Source organism: Toxorhynchites rutilus, chromosome 1, assembly GCF_029784135.1.
Source record: "Toxorhynchites rutilus septentrionalis strain SRP chromosome 1, ASM2978413v1, whole genome shotgun sequence".
NCBI lineage: Eukaryota > Metazoa > Arthropoda > Insecta > Diptera > Culicidae > Toxorhynchites > Toxorhynchites rutilus.
The window spans coordinates 48,997,095-49,020,016 of record NC_073744.1 but is presented as its reverse complement, the minus strand read 5'-3'; the positions used below and the strand labels follow the sequence as shown (position 1 = coordinate 49,020,016).

Below are 22,922 nucleotides of genomic sequence, written 5' to 3'. Positions count from 1 at the left end.
CCCCCCTCTCCATTCCAGAGAAGGGAGCGGTGTCATACATCATAGAAACGTTTCTTGTCCCCTAAAACCTCCACATGCCGAATTTGGTTCTGTTTGTTTGATAAGTTCTTGAGTTAGGAAAACATTTATGCTTCATTTGTATGGTAGCCCCCATAGAGAGAGGGGAAGAGTTTCAAACCACCATAGAAACGTTTCTTGCCCCCAAAAACCTTTACATGCCAAATTTGGTTCCATTTGCTTGATTAGTTCTCGATTCATGCAGAAATTTGTGTTTCATTTGTATGGCAGAAGGAGTATTTAATCATAATAGAATCATTTATTGCACCCTAAAACCTCCAGATGCCAAATTTGGTTCCGTTTGCTTGATTAGTTCTTGAATTATGCAGTAATGTATGCTTCATTTGTCAGACAGTGAGTGTCTATTCTCCATAGAAACTGTTCGTGTACCCCAGAACCTTCACATGCCAAATTTGGCTCCATTTTTTTTTTTTTTTTTTTTTATCTTCGCTTATTTTTCGTCGGCCTATTTCCGCCACTTTAGTGCCAATCACCGACATTCCTTTTGGCTCCATTTGCTTGATTAGTTATCGAGTTATGCAGAAATTTGTCTTTCATTTGTATGGCAGCTCCCCCTTAGAGAGAGGGGTGGAGTGTCTAACCACCGTAAACACATTTATGCACCCTAAAACCTTCACATGCCAAATTTCGTTTCATTTGATTGATTATTTCTCGAATAATGCTGAAATTTGTGTCACTTCTCTAGGAAACCTAATCCGGAACAAATCCGGGTTCGGTCTATGAGGTCATAAAGACTTGAATTCATCACAAATAAGCTTGTTTTCGAAAATCATGAAGTTTGAAACCCCAAATGATGGGTTTTGTGAAGTTATAGATTCTAGAATCTATGACTGATTTTAGCTACAATGATTGCGAAAACAATAAAAATATACACAAGAAAAAAGTAGAAGTGTTGGACACTAGAGGGGCACGGACGGAATTTTGACGTAGGACTGTTGTTCAGAACAGTTGTTTTTTTTTTAATGTAATTCTTTTCATCGTTCAGAAATCTACTCCAAATAGTAGCCCTGGAAAGGGCCGATTGTTATATTTATATTTTGTTATATTGCAGTTATGAGCGTCGAACGGTTTGTAACGAACAAGAAAGGAAAATAAGCTTCTGACAGGTAGTTCAACTGTCTAACTGAAAATTATTAATGAATATCAGTGTGACACATAACAGGGTGGAATGGTAGATGAAGTATATGTGAATCGGTAAATAAAAAAAATATCGTCATTGATTGGGGTAGGGCGGGTCTTGTTGGGCATAGGGGTGAATTGATCAGTGACGATATCTTGGAATCTGAGGGTCCAAAAAATAGTGAATTGCTGATACAAAATAAAATAAGCAAATTGGAAAAACTTTTTATTAAGTAGGTTAAAAAATACGAACATGGTTCCGATTTTGCCAAAAATCATTCACGGTTTGCGCATTATAAAATATGTTCTAAAACTGGTTAATAACCATGAAAAAAATCGGCTCAAACGTAAAACAAAGGTTTATTGTACGTATTAGCTTCAAGTGTTAATGGGAATCGCTTTGAAAATTAGTTTTATTGAATTTTCATGAATATTCTTTTTCATATATAGAGGGGCTAGTTGGTCACACAAATTGCTCGTTTGAGAGCAACGCATATAAAATTTCCATGTATGCCGTGTTTCATTACGCAAGCTATAAACAAATATAGAAAGCATATGTTTTACTGCTAAACCCAATGTATTTGAAACGAGATAACCACCACACAAACCACTTGCAATATAATTGTCATATTTATATTTTTTGCTGTAAAATTTTCATTAAATATAATAAACACTAACATTGAATATCAGAATTCACAATAATGCATTGAGTAATGTAGCATACCTGGAGGCTATTTCTATATACTTTGGGGCAAACGGTACAAATGTCATCAAAACAAATGCAAGCGGTTGTGCGTCGCAGGGATGCCAGGTGATTTTTTTTCAAAAGCCTTGACATGGTACGAGAAAATGTCCTCACCATAATATCGGAGGAAAGCTCTTCACAAAAAAACGGAACTGTGATAACTCTATTTGTTTATTTCAGCTTAGAAATTTTGATTGTAACTTAAACCATATCCATGAAACTAATTGTAGAAAAAGTATGTAACCGGAAAACCTTCGATTTGTGAAGTGGTTGTTTGAAAGATCTAGGTTAATCTATTGTATAGTAGGGCCAAAATAATAGAAATTGAGTGTCACAATCATTCGAATTTGCAAGCGCAAATGAACTAATGTATTCTAGAGACAATATGTATTCAGACCGCTTCGTTCGCTGAGACTAAAGCCCTATTTTTTTGATTTGGCTAATAGTTAGAATTTCATGGAAATATTATCTTTTAAAAATCCACGTACGCTATCATACTGAAATGTCTACACATATTTCATAATGTCTTCAAAATTTCTTTGTATTTTACTTTGTTTTGATTTAATTAATTAATTTATAATGAAGGAAACTTCTAATGGAAAAACGCTTATTATTTAATCAAAAATAACATGCCTATTACTGACCAATTTACCCCGCCGTGTGTGGGGTTAGTTGGTCAATTTATTCTGAAATATAAAGACGATAAATAAAAGAAAAATGTCAAATAATTGATTCTCTGGTTATTTTTCATTGAAAGGGTAAAAGGTAAACTTCATTATGGTACATAACATTTTAACACAAAACTTCGTACTGCAAAGTTATAACCAAATTTATTCAAAAATGACCAACTAGCCCCACCCTACCCTACATTTAATATGAAGTTTATAGGGAACAAACAAAAAACAAGTTGGAAATACTTACAATTTCGTGATATTTTGAGGTAAAATACGAATGAAATCATGAAGTTGCTTTATTTTTAATGGTATTGGCTATGGAATTGTGATTTCTTTCCACTGTCTTATTCTTTTTATTAGTCTTATTATTATCGAGAGTTGTAGCTTTTTCTGTGAAATAATGTTCGTTTGCAGGGTATCGTAATCAAGTCGTATTGGTTATACTGCTCAATCATAGAAGGAATTGAGTCATTGTTATGTTTGAGTTATGAGTTATGAATATAAGTCATGAAGATTATTAATATTTCATTTCGTTTCATTTTTGTGATGCGATGTAATGCCGATCTCAATAAATCCTCGCATGATAGTCGCTGCCACCCGTATTGATAACATTTTTCGCTGTACAATTGCCCACGTTGCCGCAACCCGGAAGACACTCGCTTAAGATGTTCGTCACTCCGTCATATACAGAAGTCACTCGCTAGTTGGATTATCTTCAACTGGACTTATCTTTAACAGGGCGTACGTTAACTGGGCTGCAAAGCAGTTATGTATCAACAATAGATGTAATCTTCAATTTGATGTATTGCTTTTGCTGTTTTGCAGTCCAGTATTGATTTTCCGGCCCAATTAACGAACGATCACTCTGTGGGTGACACTTTCCTCGTTGTTTTGATGAAATTTTGCATGAAATTTGACTGATACATGAAATCTTGCATCTGATTACTTCAACACGTTGACATTCGAAAAAGATCTTGGTAATGTGTTTGATAGAACGAATTATTGCACACAATTTTGTGTTAACTACAACATTCATGGGAATGAAGTTGCAAGAAAGAATGCATAAAACATGGTTTACCCTCACATCCGTTCGCAAACATACCTCTTTTGTTTGTTAAATTGTTCACGATTCTGCGTAATATTTATTTTAAAACTCTTAATAAACGTTATATTTTTCGTAGTGTGACCCTCCTATATAGAAATCAAAGACGTAGTCCTAGGTCAAAATGAATGGATTATATCTATGAGATAACCACAAGGTAGACGTGGGACAACCGTTGTTTGTATTGATTAAATTATTGTTTGAATGAAACAATTTTGAAATTCAATTGAATTCAACATATTTACTGTGTAAGTAAAGTATTTGATCAAACGCCACGTAATGTAAGGCAGCTTGGTGTTGATGGCTGTGTTAGGGAACATACTTCGATGGGAACAAAAAATCTCCCAACTTGTATGTATTTGCAAAGCAGATTCCTCCAGGCTCATTGATTTTGAAGTATATGTTGGGGAAACCGTAAATCAGACCAATCAAAATGTGGCAGTTAGGACGTTTAGATAACGCTTATCATTTATCATTTATGAAATTGCGAATACGTCGAAATTTCATAAATAACTCTTTAGTAAAAAAATTCCGGGGACCCTGAAAAGGTTTAATGGCTTGCTGATTTTTTAGAATCATTTTGAGAAGCAACGATTCTTTCTTGCCATTGCGAGAACAATGCACTAATTACACATATGTCGCAATTTTTTTATATCAATGCACGCATTGCACTGAGTATTTAACAAGAGACATTTCCCGTGCATCGTCATTCAACAAGCCTCAAACACAGGTCTAACAGATGCACACAGCTGCAGCGATAAAAAAAGAAACATCGCGAGAAAGACCGTTTATGAAAAATTGTTTCTCGACTCTCGGTCAAAACCGTCAACAAAGCTAGGAACTTGTTGCATCAGAACAGAGCCTATGCGCACGAGAGCAAATACGAATGGCAACTAAAAGTATCGAAGGTGTGATATTCACATGTACAGGAAATGAACACGTTCTAAGTTTCGCGCAACGAAAACAATCAACAAACACAAAGCCAAACACTGATGGCTAGAAGCGACCTATAGTCATTTGCACTCTTCTCTTTTTCCGCCTGCTTTGCCATGGCTCGGATGGTTGTGTTGATTGCAATGCCAGATGCACTTCAAGTGAAATATTCGCCAGCGTTCACAGCTCGAGGGGAAATATAAAACACGAAACGAGCAGAATAAGCGACCTTTGTTGTTTGTTAGAACAGAAAGATTGTGAGAATTTTCCTCAGAGGAGATGCAATACTTATACGCTAGCGACAGCTTACTTACTATGCAAGGGTGGAGTTTACTTCCCAAATATTCTCTTTTCGCTATCCCCCTTCGTTGTTTCTATTCTAGCGGTTGCATAAATTGCCCGTTATTGACAGCTCTGTTCGGTAAAGCACACAAATGGACAGAACAACTGTATGGAGTAATGGAAATGCTTCCAATTTTCATCATTTTAAACCATATGCAGACTATGGGATCGTAATGTCGTTTCTCGGGCACATTCTTCTATACATTTTTAATTATTGTTTTCAATCACATTACAACTAAGAGTGCAAACGCTGTTTGAATACACCGCATCGCATTATTGTTTTTCTTTCTCTGAAATTTGTGGATAGGAAACACAAATAACTTCTACCCTTTTTTCGCTAGGTTCGTTCCAGCAATTATTACACTCCAGGAATGTTCCTTCGCGGTTCATTAGTATAATTCTTTCCCACTTCCGTCGATTGCAATTTGCTCCGTTTCGTCCGCTAATTCCTAATTGGTAGCCTGGTTACATTCAAACAAGCACCGAGAGCAACGACATTCGCGCGGATTACGCGCAGCAGCAGCAGCAGCAAATGTGTTCCTTGAAATGATGGTGAAATGGAAATTCAAACATCGAAATTCCATTAGATTCCTCTCCTCATCGCGCTTCATATCAGGGGCCCACAGGAATTGAGGAAGAAGCTGCAATATTTGGTCCAGCGCATATCAGCATCATTCCGCGGGAGTACGAAAATAACAATGTTGCACCGATATGGAAGTCGGAGATATGTGCGCTAAGGAGAAATAAGCTCCGACGCCGGGGTCAGACTTGTCAATTGGTGAAACGAACTGCCCTTAGACGATAGCACAGGAAAAATGAGCCTCCGTGGATCGTTTATATTGATCTAATGCGTTGCATAAATTTGCATATGCGAATAATTACAGTTCGAACGACTCATAATTTTATTCAAATGAACCGAGGCTGTCACAGCGCGAGGCTTCATTGCAAAGTAAGAACACCCGCGGATTCTTTGTTGGTTACCATATGATCCTAGGAAGCGGCAGAAAATTATTTCTGCTTCGGTCGAGACAACTTCGACAGTTTCATTATGGAAAATTTTCGTCCAGGAGAAAAATGGTTTGTCTTAGCTGCGCAACATTGTAACAAACTGTGCCGGAACACAATAGCGAATTTGAACATGACCTGGATTGGAATGCCGCCATCAAAGCTGTCATCACTTGGTGACTCAACAGTCGGACACAGTTATGCAAATCGTCCAGTACTCGGTGCTCTGAATTTAAAAAAATCATGAAAACCCACTCGATCACTTCAACCTTCTGGTGAAACGAATCGCGCTGAAGGCCAACATTGGAACATCGCTCCCGAGTGGAGTATTTTATTTAGTTGTGTCTCATTAAAATAGCTTCAATTTCAGGCAAAATCTCGTGGATTGAAGTGCTGGGCACAAACCACCAGATTCAAACTGTCAAAAGAGATCAATTCAATAGAATTGGATACGGTGGAGAAACATCACCACAAGCGAATGCAAAACACGACAACCCGCTAACACAGATGCACCTGCGGGTTAGAATCCGAGACTCCAGAGGCTCTGAGGCTCCGGTGCTTTCTATCTTTTCTGTTGGTTTGCTAGTCCATCATTCGAATCAACGTATACACACCTGCATCGCGTAGTTCCGGAAACAGTCGAAATTGGCCGCGGATTTCAACTCACACATTTTCAGCAGTTTGCGTCTCTATTTTGATATGTTCGCTAGCGCAGTGCTTCCCAATAAGGATGATGGAGCAATTCCACCCCAAATTAACCGTACAACAATTGACCCGATTCTCTTCGAACTTTTTAAAACAGTGTGGGGGAATTAACACGTCGAGCCCAGTCTCGGTCCCTAGGGCCCAACGTTGAGCTTTTTGGCAGGAAAGCAATGATTGACTGAGACTGACAGTTACAAAATAAGAAAATAAAAATATATAAAGGTTGTTTCCAGATGTATTACAGAATGTGACTACTTTCTGGTCGAATTTCTTACTATTTTCTATTTTTACAATAAGTATCTTTGGGAGCTGGTATTGCAGGATTACGTCTTTCTGGAACATATTGAAAGTGTAATTTGAAAAATGACAAATCTGCCGCATCACAGAAATTGTCCAGTCCAGCGTCAATTCCTGATAGATTTACAAGATATTTGCTCGAGTTTTTTTATCAAACTAACTATCGGATAATAAAAAAATCTATGAATGGGTTATACCTATGATATAACCACAAGGTTGACGTAGGACTGCCGTTGGCTTAGTAATCATGGATTTTTTTTTTTCAATTAGCAAAAATCACACCTCGGATGTTCCTCATTGGGTACGATATCGCCTCTGCGCAGAGCTATCTTTTGTGTGTATTGATTAAACTAGCGAATGAATGAAACAATTTACGAATTCAATTACAATCAAATCCCAATTTAGGTAATTTCATGAATTATGGTGATAGTTATCAACATTTTGCCTAATCATAAAACGGAATGCGTAGAAGTTCAGGGAGCTGGCGACATGAAGGGATATCTTCTAATGCAGTCTTGAATAACCGAGTCAAAGCGTTGCATTTGTACCCGCTTTTGTAGACCGTGTTAGCAAAACGAATTCCGTAGTGTAAAAATGAATGGAGGACTTGAACGTATCTGCAATGCCGTTTTTCCCTACTGCTTGGTTTCGGAATCTGTATTGGGAAAACACATCCCGGTTTGCAAAAATGCAAGCGGGTGATAAAAAATCCCGCAGCTTGCATCTATTTTGCAATGCTGATTTCCCCAGGCTCCAGGGTTTTGAAGTCATTATTAGGGAAACATCGCTCCGGCGTAACGCGTTTTTGAAACATTGAACTCACACCCCAGTATAGAAATGAAAAACGTGGTCATACGTAAAAAATGTCGCAAGGATTTGATGGGTAGCTAGGAGAGGAGGTTGAAAAAAAAACGGGTGGGTAATGTCGGGGACATAACCGGAGTGACGTAGGACTATACAAAGGGGACAGCTATTGTTAAATATATATTTTAAATATATTGTTTCATTTTCATCTCCTACGTGAATATCTACCTATCTACCTGAAAAATGGATTAGTTCACTGTTCACTCTTTATGAATATGTTGATGGTTCTGAAAAGAACCTTTGGTGTTGTGTTTTTGTTATCACTCGATATTCCCATCTTGTTCGGTTAAACCTTCCTGTTTAGCTATTGCGTTTGCCACTCGCCACAGCTTTCACAGTTGGAAAATTTCTTCCCATCCAGCTTGTGACATGTTGTTCAGTAAATTACATTTAATGCGACGTGCCGGAGAAACACTTTGCCACTCACTGAAACTAATTGTTGCCTTGATGAGCGCCGAACCGAAGCTGCTCTGTTCTTGATGCGGGTTTTCTGATTGTCGTGAGCAGCTTTGCAAGCCAACTCGAGCACTCCGACGGACGAAACTCTATAATCGCTGTTAGGTATACTGGTGCTCCGGCACCAATCCGTTCGGCCTAGTTACCCTTGCGGAGCAATCAGTGAATGCGACCAACAGGGAACTGGAGACCTGCACGGTTCGAGTGAGACTTTGCCTTTCCTTTAACTTGTCCTCCTTTGTTACGTCCACGATGCCGATGCCGTACAACCACACGGGTTTACGGTTTGAAAGAAAATAAGATATTTTTTTGGGGTCCGCGTGTTTTATACTCTAGCGGTACACACTCACAGGATAGAGACAAATCGGCAGACTCAGCTTGAGGGGCGAGTCCAACGAGACGAACGAATGAGCGTTAAAAGGGAGCGATGGCATAAAAATACATTCATTACGATTTGTTCGCTCGTTGGATTCACATGCAGGCTAAAAAGGGTCCTTTTCAGGATCACAAAATTATCTTCAATCTAAAGAGTTTATTGTTTTGTTATCACTCGATATTCCCATCTTGTTCGGCTAAACCTACCTGTTTAGCGATTTGTTGCCACTCGCCACAGCTTTCACAGTTGGAAAATTTCTTCCCATCCAGCTTTGTGACATGTTGTACAGTAAATTACATTCAATGCGACGTGCCGAAGCGCCACTCAGTGTCGCATTGGAGGCGATTTTAACCTGTAATTGAACATTTGCGATGACAGTGGTACAGTGTCGACTTTCAATGTGGGGTCATAATTTGGATCTCTATGTTTACAAAAAAGTCCAACTAAATAAGTCGCATTACATGTCCGTCCAATTAGCTAAATGTCGAACTAATTGTAAATTTCTGTACTTTCAATCTGGAAACAATTTGAGAATTGGTGAAAATTGAATAATCAGGAAAGTCCCCAACTATCAATAAGCTCAGAACAACTGACAAATTCACATACTCATCAGATCCTGGCAAACAAATTATGAAAAAATCAATTTATGTTTTATTATTATTTTGGATAATGTTTTAGAAAGCATTGAACTGTATTTCCTAAACTCTTTTTTGAAAGGTTTAATGGCCCTGAAAAGCGCCTTGTTTTATGGAATGGTTCCAATTTAGAAAAATTAGTACTCGTGGTTTTGAAAAAAACCATTTCGAACGCCCTCGATGCCGCCTTGTTCTGGATTTGCCACCAAAGCAGTTTGTATAAAGAACAAACATTTTTCTTCTGCTACCTGATGCCGTTTTGCGATTGCGTTTGCCACTCGCCACTCGCTGCAACTGCCTGTTGTCTTGATGTCCACCGAACCGAATGTGTTTTGTTCCGAATGCGGGTTTTCTTATCGTCGCGAGCAGCTTTGCCAGCTAACTCGATCACTTCGGCGGCCGAAACTATATAACGCCGGCTAGGTGGACTGGTGCACTGGTACTAACGCGCTCGGCCTAGCTATCCTTGCGGGGAACTCCAGATCAACACGGTTCGAGCGGGATTTTGCCTTTCCCTTCACTTTTCCTCCTTTACCATGTCCAGACATGGCTGCTTGGGTTGGTTTGTTGATGTGTTGTGATGCGAACCGATGTGGTGTACGGTTTGAATGACAATGATCGTTACGGAAGGAAGGAAGGTCTTGTATTATAGAGACTTTAAACTTTTGCAGTTCATTCGTCTCTAGCCTTGAGAAAGGCCCTTTGAAAACTCTACTCTACTCTACTACTCTACTCCAGCGCTACCACCTCCGCTCTCTTGCCTTGAAAAAGGCACTCGATCCCTCGCCGTCCAGCTCGTCCAGCAACGATGTTGTCCAGTCGGTGTCCACACAAAGAATGATCGTTACGGCAGCGGAGCGGGGATTTTCAAGCTGACTGGCTGGCTCGAGAATTACGCATGTGTGAGACTGCAAGCAATGTTTCGTTCATTTTTTTCTTTTTCCTTTCCAATCGTGCTTCATTCTATTTCGTTGCTGCTCTGGTTGCCCGTTTTGGTCGGTACGATTTGAGGAGCACAAAATGGACCAATCAAAAATGGGCACATAGTGCATTTTGACAATGCTTGATATTTCACAATTATTCAGTTATTTATCTCAAGAAAAATGAAATGTTATTCGACTTAATTTTCGACTTATAATGAATTTTTGATGATCGTTTTGTCTGTTTGTTATATGACCTTTACATTCAATTTTGCTTAGTACCATTTTGTTGAGTATTACGATGTTCCTGTCACTCTGAAGAACGTAAACATTGCATACAGTTGTTATTTTTTCGGTTGGACGGCTGCGTGATCAAAGTTGGCGTTTTTTTTTCTTATTTAAATCGTTTATTTTTACAGGCTTAGTTACATAGGTTTAAAGGAGCCGAACTCCTTACTGTATTGTTACTAGTATATATACATTTTTCCTTAATTCTAATTTTAATAATATAGGAAACCGATTACTCGCGGTCGACTCGAGTTTAGAAGGGCGACATATTTTCTTCAGGAAAAGGAGGGGATATGAGGATATGTTGACAATGATCACACTCACACTCTCAATCACACTCATCACACTCAATTCTTAAACCTATCTTATATCTAATATGTATTTACATTTCATGTTATTCTTAAGAAGGGATCCGATCTCTCACAATAGAAAAGGAAAAGGAAAAACTAAGGGTATAAGGACACACGAAGATCGATAGCTTTAAGGAATACATATATTTGGAACATGTAATCAAGGCAGAGCCAACACGACTCTCAACGGCACCATGGGCTGCCTTCCTCGGGCCCGAAGGGTGTCTTCTAAGTTCGATCTGGCGACAAGATACAGCTCATACGACCAAACAACGTGCTCGATGTCGTGGTAACCTTGGCCACAAACACAAAGATTGTTGTCGGCAAGATTAATACGAAAGAGTAGCGCGTCTAACGAACAATGATTGGACATGAGTCGGGAAAAGTTGGCGTTATTTTGACCAAAAATCCACTAATTTTTCAGGGTATCTGTAAACTAATAATAAATAAAAAAAAACTTTTTGAGTTTAACGGTTTCATTGGGATAAAATATAATAATAATACAGATAATGTACTAAAAGCTAGAAAATAATTAGGCAAGTAGCAGTTAGTAGTGATAACCTCTTCCTTTAATTTAGGGCATTGATGAGACTAAAATAAAATCGTGGGGCATATGATGAACTATTAATTATGGATAACGGAAATCCAACGTGTCCCACGGTTTTGTTTTGTGTAAGTGGGACAACCCTACAAACATACAAACATACATACAAACAGGTCAAGTTGAAAGAATCCGTTTAAAATAGTGATTGACTATTTTGTTGCTGCTGCCATCTTGGATTCGAATGTTCCACAAATAGATTTGATCTACTGATCAAGCCCCTTCATTTGATATCCATTTTAATTGGGTTTGTCTTGAGAAAATTTGTAATCCGCCATTTTGGATTTGTATTTTCATATATGACTGTGTCCTACTGGCCAAGCCCTTTCATTTGATACCCATATGGGGGTTTTTAAAAAAAAAAATTATATATAGGCTGTCAAAAAAGTCCTGCGGTATTTCCGCGAGGTGTCGTTGTAAGCGCGTAGTTCTAGTTGCATTCATTGTATCGAGTCATACTATATCTTGTTGGAAAGGTATTTTTGCGCTATAATAAAGTCCTTGACAGTGTTTTGTTTGGTTAAGTCGTTCGTGAGTTATAGTGTCGCAAATATGGAGCAAAATAAAGCCAAAATCCGACATATTTTACACTACTACTATGACAAAGGCAAAAATGCATCTCAAGCTGCCAATAAAATTTGTGCAGTTTATGGACCCGATACAGTTTCCATTTCCACCGCACAACGATGGTTTCAACGTTTTCGTTCTGGTGTAGAGGTCGTCGAAGATGCGCCACGCTCCGGAAGGCCTGTCGTCGAAAATTGCGACAAAATCGCTGAATTAGCCGAGAAAAACCGGCATAGTAGCAGCCGTAGCATCGGACAAGAGCTGGGGAAAAGTCATCAAACCGTTATTAACCATTTGAAGAAGCTTGGATTCACAAAGAAGCTCGATGTATGGGTGCCACACACGTTGACGCAAAAAAAACATCTTTGACCGTATCGACGCATGTGAATCGCTTCTGAATCGCAACAGAATCGACCCGTTTCTGAAGCGGATGGTGACTGGCGATGAAAAGTGGGTCACTTACGACAATGTGAAGCGCAAACGGTCGTGGTCGAAGCCCTCTGAAGCGGCTCAGACGGTGGCCAAGCCCTCATTAACGGCCAAGAAGGTTCTGCTGTGTGTTTGGTGGGATTGTCAAGGAATAATCTATTATGAGCTGCTTCCCTATGGCCAAACGCTCAATTCGGACCTGTACTGCCAACAACTGGACCGCTTGAAGGTAGCACTCATGAAGAAGAGGCCATCTTTGATAAACAGAGGCCGTATTGTCTTCCATCAGGACAACGCCAGGCCACACACTTCTTTGGTGACGCGCCAGAAGCTCCGGGAGCTCGGATGGGAGGTTCTTTTGCATCCGCCGTATAGTCCGGACCTTGCACCAAGTGACTACTACCTGTTTTTGTCCATGGCGAACGAGCTAGGTAGTCAGAAGTTAGCCACAAAAGAGGCCTGTGAAAATCGGCTATCCGAGTTTTTTTGCCAATAAGGAAGCGAGCTTCTATAACAGGGGTATTATGAAGTTGGCATCTCGTTGACTTAAAATAGATGATTGTAACTAATTTTATGAACAAATGAAAATTCAAAAAACATACCGCAGGACTTTTCTTTTTTGACAGCCTCAAATATATATATATATATATATATATATATATATATATATATATATATATATATATATATATATATATATATATATATATATATATATATATACATATATATATATATACATATATATATATATATATATATATATATATATATATATATATATATATATATATATATATATATATATATATATATATATATAAAATATTTATATATATTATATATATTATATATAAAATTCTCGTGTCACGATGTTCGTGGTCGAACTCCTCTGAAACGGCTCGACCGATTTTAATGAAATCATACTCAAAAAACTTGGTCAGCATGAGAATAGGTCGTAAACTATATATGATACTGCTAGGATATCGATTACTGTATATTTAATACCAATTTGGGTGAGCCTATGCTAGAGTTTTTTTCTGAATCTTTTTTTTTTGTATTTTTTGCATAAATTTGGTTTGAAAATCGTTTGGTTTATATAACCAATTTTCACGCCTATCTCCTATTTTTAATCACGAAATTTGTATTTTTATACAAACAATATCAAAAACAGGACGAATTTATTTACATTGTTAAATTCCAGATGCCACTTCGTCCTCTTCATCGAGCTTTCACCCCATACATACGCAACTAACCTCAATTCGACTGAAGCTAGATGCATCGCCGGCGAGCTGGAAACCTTTTTGGATGAGCACAATGAATTATTGAAATTATTCTGAACACACACATGCTCGGAATGCGTAGTAACAGTCTCGCTATTGTGGTCAATCCTGATAAAAAAAACCGCTGGAGGACACGTGTGTAGATCTAATGCGCTACAGTTACTTCAATCATTATAAACATCATTACTCATTTTGAATTAATATTTTTAAACATGTGGTTGGAGGAGACGAATCAAACAAGAGAGTGCGATTATTATGTGTGTCGTTTGATGAATTGACGCAGTCAGGACAATGTCTTGAGTTGTACCAATAATCTAGCAAAATCTAGCCCTCCTTCAGCAAAATCCAGCCCTTCTTCAGTCGAAGGATCCGCCATCTCTCTCAATGGTGTGATCCACCAAGGACTCTACGGAAAAAAGGAAGATAGTCCCTAATTTGTGTTCTGTAATAGGAAACCTCATTCACAAATTGTTTCTGATAATGATTTAATATTATGGATAAAGTTTTGGCGGAAATTCAAAGAGATTTATAGAAGAAATTTTAAGTTAGGACTGTTTTCTAAGTATTCAAACAACTTCGAGTAATGATTTTCAATCAAATTTTAGCAATTTAGAATTGCTTTCGTGTCTGCTGATCTGATAGATAGTATATTAATAAATTGCGAATATGAACACGGATAAATTATTTTGATGTTTATTATGTGCCAAGGCAAGATTGCCACATTTTATAGCACGAATGAAATGAGGTCGATCGGATTCCAAAATATGGGTGACTGTTCGATATTGTTACCACAAATATGGTTCATAGCCTACGTGGTGATCTAAATCTTTTATCACCATGCATGACAGATGGAAAATGTACTAGGCGTTTTCCAAAAAGCATGAACGGGACCCAGCACACTATCACATAACACACTATCAATACATTAGTATTTTATTATTGAACAGCGAAACTATTCACTAGAAATAATGTATATGGCAGAACAATATATATATATATATATGTATATATATATATATATATATATATATATATATATATATATATATATATATATATATATTTATATATCGCCATATTGTGGTGGCGGCCATTTTGGATTTTTTTTTTTGGAACCACGGGTACCACGGACAGTGGGGGTATGATGGACAAGTAGTTGATTTGTATAGTTGCATTATGAATCTCAAATTTCTGTTGATGGGAACCCCTTGTACATGCTATTCTGTGCTATTTAAACCATCCTATGACAATGAATACTGATCAAAAGTGGAATAGGGAAACAAAAACCGAAAATCAAACATGATTCCGCGTGTGGATGTTATTTTTGCGCCTTCGATATTAAGCATTTTGAGTGGTTTAATTGCAAAATCTAATTCGCTGATGGTTATATTTCGGTTTGTGAGTTGACAGAGAAGCGATATGAGGTATGTAGGGAAAAGTAAATTCATTCGTAAGTGGTAAATTTAAATTATTGAGATAATTGCATTGGTGGGGTTGAAATGGACAGTTACATCCATAATCACATCCAATGCATGATGGAAAGTGAAGGGAAAAATATTGAATTCTTTTTTATATTGCTTTCTCTTTTGGATCTATTTCAGTTACTGGACGCACAAACACTGAGAGAGAGCGAAATTATTCCTCTCGCGAGCGATAAATTTCTACGCTTTGTATACTACTGACCTGTCCTTATTCCTCCCACTACATGTCCATTATACCCGCATCGATAAAAAAGCTCTACTCTTCGGTTTGTTTCAATTTCATTAAAAAAACATGAAAAAACACATTTTTATAAAACATTTGGCCAAATATTTCGAAAGCCAGTATAATGAACTGTAAGAAACTGCTTTTAAGGTTTGGAAAACATGAGATTCAAAATTTCAGATCAATCGCTCAACGGAAAGAGAGGTCAAATTTCTATTAATGTGGTCCAGCGCTACAGGCAAACATGTTACAAACATGCAAACATACAAACATACATGTTACATGGCAAGCTAAATAAAACCGTTTAATGAAAAGACGGGAGGATAATGTCGGTCACATTACCGAGGAGACGTGGGACTCCTTTTGGTCGTAACCATTTGACGAGCACAAATTGGACCTATCAAAACGAGGAACTTAGTGCGTTTGGACAATGCTTGACATTTCACAATTATTAGTTTATCTCAAGAAAATTTAAATGTTATTCATTGTGAATTATAAGCATTCAAAGTTATAAGCATTCGAAACCTTTCATTTTTCCCACATTTTCGGAGCCTAGATTTTCATTTTACTCCCTATATCTTCCGGTTAGACGTAGTCCTATGTCAATAGAATACCATGCCTCCAACAAAAGCTACCGTCAAATTGCTGGCATCGTCCGGCTAAGCAATTATATGAGGGCTGGAAGAGTTCAAAAAAAAAATAATATCTGCAACGCGATCAGGACGTCCATCAAAGACAACTTCTCAAAATATCAGGACTGTCGTATCAAAAGCAGATCAAAATCGAGGTTTATCAGCATCTAAAATTTCAAAACAAATAGAGACTGAAATTTATCATCCATGTGGTACCTCAAATAGTGCGAAATCGACTTCATAAACAAGGTTTATGGGCCGAGTGGCACCCAAGAAACCACAACAATCAAGATGATCACATTTATTGGACAAATGATTTCTGGAAGAAGGTAAATTGATCAGATGATATTAACATTACGCTATTTGAGTAAAATGGTATCACACGAAAATGGCGACGAACTGACGTAAATCTAACAAAAGAGTGTTTGAAGCCAACAGCCAAACATAGAGGAGGTGAATTATTGCAACATCGTAATGTGCCAAGTGAATCAACTATACGTAAATATCTATTTTCACAGTGAGCGAATTCTGATGATACGGATTGGTATGCACTTCTCGTTTGGTGATCATTGACGAAACATCGTTGCCGGCGAGCGTCGAGCGGGAGTGGATTGCCCTTCACAGACAGATGAAGGGGGAGGATGGAGTAGAGTTTTTTTTTCCACAAGGGCCCTTGTCGGGGCTAGTGGCGAGTGAACTGAAGAAGTTTAAATCCTACGAAAACGAAAATGAATTGGAATCGAGCCACAATCGCGAGCGAGTTAGCAAGTATAACACAAGAAGCGGACATTCATGCCTAATGTTGATTTCACACACATACACACGCGGATATGGAAGAGTATCCAGAATTTTGGAATATGAACATGCACTACATTTTTTTTAGATACAACGTATTTAGATAAATCTCTCATGGAAGTATGATTTAGCCTTACTGTTGCATGTTCTTGAGTTCGATCACACTTCAAGCGGAATATACGAATGAGGAAATCTGGTGCGAGCTGGCAGCGCAGTTTAAGCGTAAAATGAGGAGGGGAAAATAAACGGAAGGCGCTGATGGCTTTCGACGATTCTCTTCATCAGTTATTAGTTGTATGTATAAGAACCCAAAGATGCTGACATAATAGTGAAACACGAATCAAATACAAATCAAATGTAATATTGGAAGTGTGACATTTTCTTTCATGAATCTTGCTAGCAAAACTTGAGTCGAGCCTGTTATATTATTTTTATTAAAATTTTCTTCTTCTAATATACAGGTATCAGTAACACGTTATTTTGGAACGGGTTCATGATGCATGTTATGCTGACGAATGACTGATCTGTCTGCATAAAGTATGTGAACTATGCGCCATTCTTTCTCTTGAAGTCAAACCTCACAATCCTCAAACGATTATAGTTTGGCCTGGAACAAATATGAAAATGTAAAGAATTGTTTCGAACAAATTAATTGTTAACTTACATTGACATGTATCGCTAGAACGCCATCCGCACCCTGAGCCGGAATTTGGATGTTTGCATAGCCAGTCGATTTAACCACGATGCGTTTGCCAGTACAAGACCCACCGCGCAAACTACCAGATATTACGTCACAGTACGTTCCAGCCGGTAAACATGTCAACAGTTCTTGATCCAAATCGCTAGTCTCCAGATTGAACGCAACAAATCCTTTTCTCCCACGGCAGAATGCGATTTGTTGATTACCATTATCCCACCAACTGTTCAGATCAGTTCCTGCAACGGCATTTCGGAAACCAATCATATTATAGATCTGTCGCCACCGATGCTCGCAAACCCATCCATTCGAGCAGGATCCATCCTTGTTAAATTTAGGGGAAATTATATTCCCCTTAGCGTCCTGTGGTGGCCCTTGATCTGAGTGGTCGAATGCAAACGAACTCATTAGACGGGGATTGCCATAAGGATGCGCGAGCATAAAGGCTGTTGCCATTTTATAATTTCGGGAGCTTTTGTAAGTGAGTACGTCAGTTCCGCCCGGTCCATGTCCACGTTGGTTATCGTGATTGTCGACGAAGACCATAGACAGGTTGGACGGGAGAAATCCCCAATCGGGACCCCAATTCCGCATCCATTTCAGTTTGTTACCACCACGAAATGCTCGACCTATTTCAGCTGAAAAGCGAAATTCTGTTACCGTTCCCAGATCGGTATACTCATATTTGGAAATTCCCTCCCCTCCCATATCGATTACTTCCTGTGTAATGAATGCTCTCGAACCAGGCTTAAACCCGTGTGTTGTGTTGAGGTTCTTTATACTGTTGTATATAACTTTCAAGTCCTCGGGCCACATATGCTTCACAGCATCCACACGGAATCCTGCTATTCCGTGATCTATAAATTTATCCATAAGATCGACGATTCTCTCTCGAACCCACTGTTGCCGCTGATTGAGGTCTGGTAGTCCGACAAGTTGACAGTTGCGTACCTCCTGGGCGTTGTTATAATCGTTGATCGTACACGGTTCGTGGAAATCCTTCGTTTCGTACGGAACACCAGGGAAGGTCATAGCTCCTGCATTGCCCGTCGAACCGCCGGTGCCTCCGTTCGTCGTCACGGCAGCCATATGATTGATAACCAGATCAACATAGATTCTAACTCCCACCTTGTTACACCGACGCACCAAATTGCCAAATTCCTGCTCCGACCCCGATCTCGTTTGCAATTTGTACGAGATCGGTTGGTATCGTTCCCACCATGGTCGCCGTGGGTCAGTCACAATAGAATTTTCCGTCGGTGGAGAAACTTGAACTCCGGCGTAGCCTTTAGGCGCCAGAAATTGTTCACATTCCTCGGCAATATCATTCCACTTCCACTCGAACAAATGAACAATTCCACTGCGATCGGTCCACTGATTCGTGTTGAACTGACCAGTCACAACAGTCATCAGTGCCGCAACGAAAATAGCAAAAGTGCCAATCATTTTTGAAACTGACAAAAATAATATGCGCTGCTATTCGTGATCAACGCGTTTGGTTATGTTCCTGCGCGTCGTGCCACTGTTTTTCATCGACTGCTCGAATCGAGGTTCAATACTCAACAACTCGCAAAGCTTTCCGTTTATTATCAGTCTTCTCGGACGCAGTGTGTGGGCGTGGTTGTTGTTACTCTTGGGATATGTCTCGGCCCATTTGCAGTGCAAATACTATCGAGAAAGTGATAAACAAAGCGCATATCAACTGCGCCGCAGCTTCCTACAGTTTTGATCGAGAGTGTATCTGACCTTTCAAGGTCGTTGTCGTATACCGTCTGAACAGTTGAAATAATATTGATGTGATGCGATGGCTGTGGTTGAAGACGAACAGGGAAAATTTTAATTTAGAATGACTATTTGAACGAAAGGGGATCCAGGGCAACCGTTGTCTTAATTGGAATAGCACATTGCAGTGGGTCCATAGTGCAATTCCAAATGAAATCGTCCTAAAATGCAGATTTGAACAACATGTATTTTTGATTCGAAATGTTTGTATTCCGTTTGGATTGGAAGAAATATGAGTTTTCCACACCAATTGGGAATTTTAAGTAACTTAAGTTTCTCAACCAATACCACGGTTGAAAACGTTTTTCAGATCAATGTTTCATACCGTTTTTCGGAAAAGGTCTACAATACGAGAAAATTATGTTGCAGTTCGTTGTGGTATTTTTTTTTCTTTTGTTGGGTGTGAACCACTGCGTCTAGCGTCCATTGTTATTCACTCTACTGGCTGACCAGGCAAACTTCGTCCCACCCAAAATTTATTTTCCGTTATCACATACACGTTTTCTTACTAAGCACAAGTTCATGGGTCCAATCGTCGAACTGTTCATTGATTCTTCTAATCTACCCTTTAAAATAATTTATTACTATAAAATTTCAGTATTTCTACCACAATTCGACATTATATTTTTGACGTAGGACTACGTCTAACCGGAAGATATAGGGGGTGAAATGGAAATCTAGGCACTGAACAAGTAGGAAAAAATGCAAGATTTGGAACGCTTATAACTCGAGCATTTCTCAATAGATCGCAAAGGTTTTTGCATCAATTGATAGGAAATATATCTACGCATCTATCATAACGAATAACATATCATTTTTCTTGAGATAAATAATTGAATAATTGTGAAATATCAAGCATTGTCAAAATGCACTATGTGCCCATTTTTGATTGGTCCATTTTGTGCTCCTCAAATCGTACCGACCAAAACGGGCAACCAGAGCAGCAGCGAAGTAGAATGAAACACGATTGGAAAGGAAAAAGAAAAAGACGGGTGGGTAATGTCGGGGACATAACCGGAGTGACGTAGGACTATACAAAGGGGACAGCTTTTGTTAAATATATATTTTAAATATATTGTTTTATTTTCTTCTCCTACGTGAATACCTACCTATCTACCTGAAAAATGGATTAGTTTACTGTTTAATCACTCGATATCCCCATCTTGTTCGGTTAAACCTTCCTGTTTAGCTATTGCGTTTGCCACTCGCCACAGCTTTCACAGTTGGAAAATTTCTTCCCATCCAGCTTGTGACATGTTGTTCAGTAAATTACATTTAATGCGATGTGCCGGAGAAACACTCAGTGTCGCATTTGAGGCGATTTAAACCTGTAATTGAACATTTCCGATGACAGTGGTACAGTGTCGACTTTCAATGTGAAGTCATAATTTGGACCCCGAACTCTATGTTTACAAAAATGACACATTACAGATCCATCCAATTAGCTCAATGTCGAGCTAAATATAAATGACTGTACTTTCAATCTAGAAGCAATTTAGGAATTGGTGAAAATTGAATAATCGGGAAAGTCCCCAACCATCAATAAGCTCAGAACAACTGCCAAATTCACATACTCATCATATCCTGGCAAACAAATTATAAAAAAATCAATTTGTGTTTTATTATTATTTTGGATATTATTTTAGAATGTATTGAACTGTATTTCGTAAACTCTTTTTTGAAATTATGAAATTATGAATTATTTATCTCAAGAAAAATGAAATGTTATTCGTTATGATAGATGCGTAGATATATTTCCTATCAATTGATGCAAAAACCTTTGCGATCTACTGAGAAATGCTCGAGTTTTAAGCGTTCCAAATCATGCATTTTTTCCAACTTGTTCAGTGCCTAGATTTTCATTTCACCCCCTATATCTTCCGGTTAGACGTAGTCCTACGTCAAAAAAAATGAACGAAACATTGGTCGCAGTCTCACACATGAGTAATTCTCGAGCCAGCCAGTCAGCTTAAAAATCCCCGCTCCGCTGCCGTAACGATCATTCTCATCCAAACCGTACACCACATCGGTTCGCATCACAACACATCAACAAACCAACCCAAGCAGCCATGTCTGGACATGGTAAAGGAGGAAAAGTGAAGGGAAAGGCAAAATCCCGCTCGAACCGTGTTGATCTGGAGTTCCCCGCAAGGGTAGCTAGGCCGAGCGCGTTAGTACCAGTGCACCAGTCCACCTAGCCGGCGTTATATAGTTTCGGCCGCCGAAGTGATCGAGTTGGCTGGTAAAGCTGCTCGCGACGATAAGAAAGCCCGCATTCAGAACAGAACACATCCAGACAACAGGCAGTTGCAGCGAGTGGTGAGCGGCAAACGCAATCGCAAAACGGCAGCAGGTAGCAGAAGAAAAAAGTTTGTTCTTTATACAAACTGCCTTGGTGGCAAATCCAGAACTAGGCGGCATCGAGGGCGTTCGAAATGGTTTTTTTTCAAAACTACGAGTACTAAGTTTTCTAAATTGGAACCATTCCATAAAACAAGGCGCTTTTCAGGGCCATTAAACCTTCCAAAAAAGAGTTTAGGAAATACAGTTCAATGCTTTCTAAAACAATATTCAAAATAATAATAAAACAAAAATTGATTTTTTCATAATTTGTTTGCCAGGATATGATGAGTATGTGAATTTGGCAGTTGTTCTGAGCTTATTGATTTTCTCCCAATTCTTAAATTGCTTCTATTTAGATTGAAAGTACAGTAATTTACACTTATCTCGACATTTAGCTAATTGGACGGACCTGTAATGCGACATATTTAGTCGGACATTTTTGTAAACATAGAGTTCGGGGTCCAAATTATGACCCCACATTGAAATTACCTCCAATCCGACACTGAGTGGTGGTAATGCGACGTGCCATTGAATGTAATTTACTGTACAATATGTCACAAGCTGGATGGGAAGAAATTTTCCAACTGTGAAAGCTGTGACGTTACATATGCATTGCATAGAGAAATAACTAAGGAGCAACACGATGAGCTATGTATTTCCTGCTGCTCTGTTCTTATTTTAAAGGGCTTTAATCCGAAGGTCATCCGTCCCTGTATTTACTGTTGGTTTTTCAGAACGCTTATAGCTCGTTTATTTCTCGACAGATCGTAGAGTTCGTCTCCAAAACCTCAGTTCTTTTTCATTTTTATTTACTTTGTTTGCGGAGACTACAAATCTTACAATTCATTCGTCTCCGAAACCACAGCTTAAGGTACGGTAATGTGCTCAATAGTGAAATATATGATAGTGAACGAGCTGATGACCACCTATGCATTCCCTATCACAGCCATCATTTTGATTGTACGATATGTGTATACGCCGAAAGATGCCCGACGTTGAACATTTAATAAGTACAAAGCCTTCAGAAAAAAATCAAGAATCAAGTTTGTAAAAAAAACGCAAAAACACAACACCAAAGGTTCTTTTCAGAACCCCCAACATGTTCATAAAGAGTAAACAGTAAACTAATCCATTTTTCAGGTAGATAGGTAGGTATTCACGTAGGAGAAGAAAATAAAACAATATATTTAAAATATATAT

General features: G+C 38.6%; 1 protein-coding gene and 1 pseudogene across 1 annotated transcript; both read right to left on the bottom strand.

Annotated features, from left to right (window-relative positions):
• Positions 1-7,247: 7,247 nt before the first annotated feature.
• Positions 7,248-7,327, bottom strand: LOC129763748 (U4 spliceosomal RNA; annotated as a pseudogene).
• A 9,979-nt stretch (positions 7,328-17,306) lies between these two features.
• Positions 17,307-19,179, bottom strand: LOC129769242 (alpha-amylase 2-like). The gene is made up of 2 exons (XM_055771359.1): positions 17,565-19,179; positions 17,307-17,507 (listed from the first exon to the last, which is right to left on the bottom strand). Exons 1-2 carry the CDS (start codon positions 19,041-19,043, stop codon positions 17,496-17,498), a joined length of 1,491 nt encoding a protein of 496 aa, XP_055627334.1. The 5' UTR covers positions 19,044-19,179; the 3' UTR covers positions 17,307-17,495.
• Between the last annotated feature and the right edge of the window lie 3,743 nt (positions 19,180-22,922).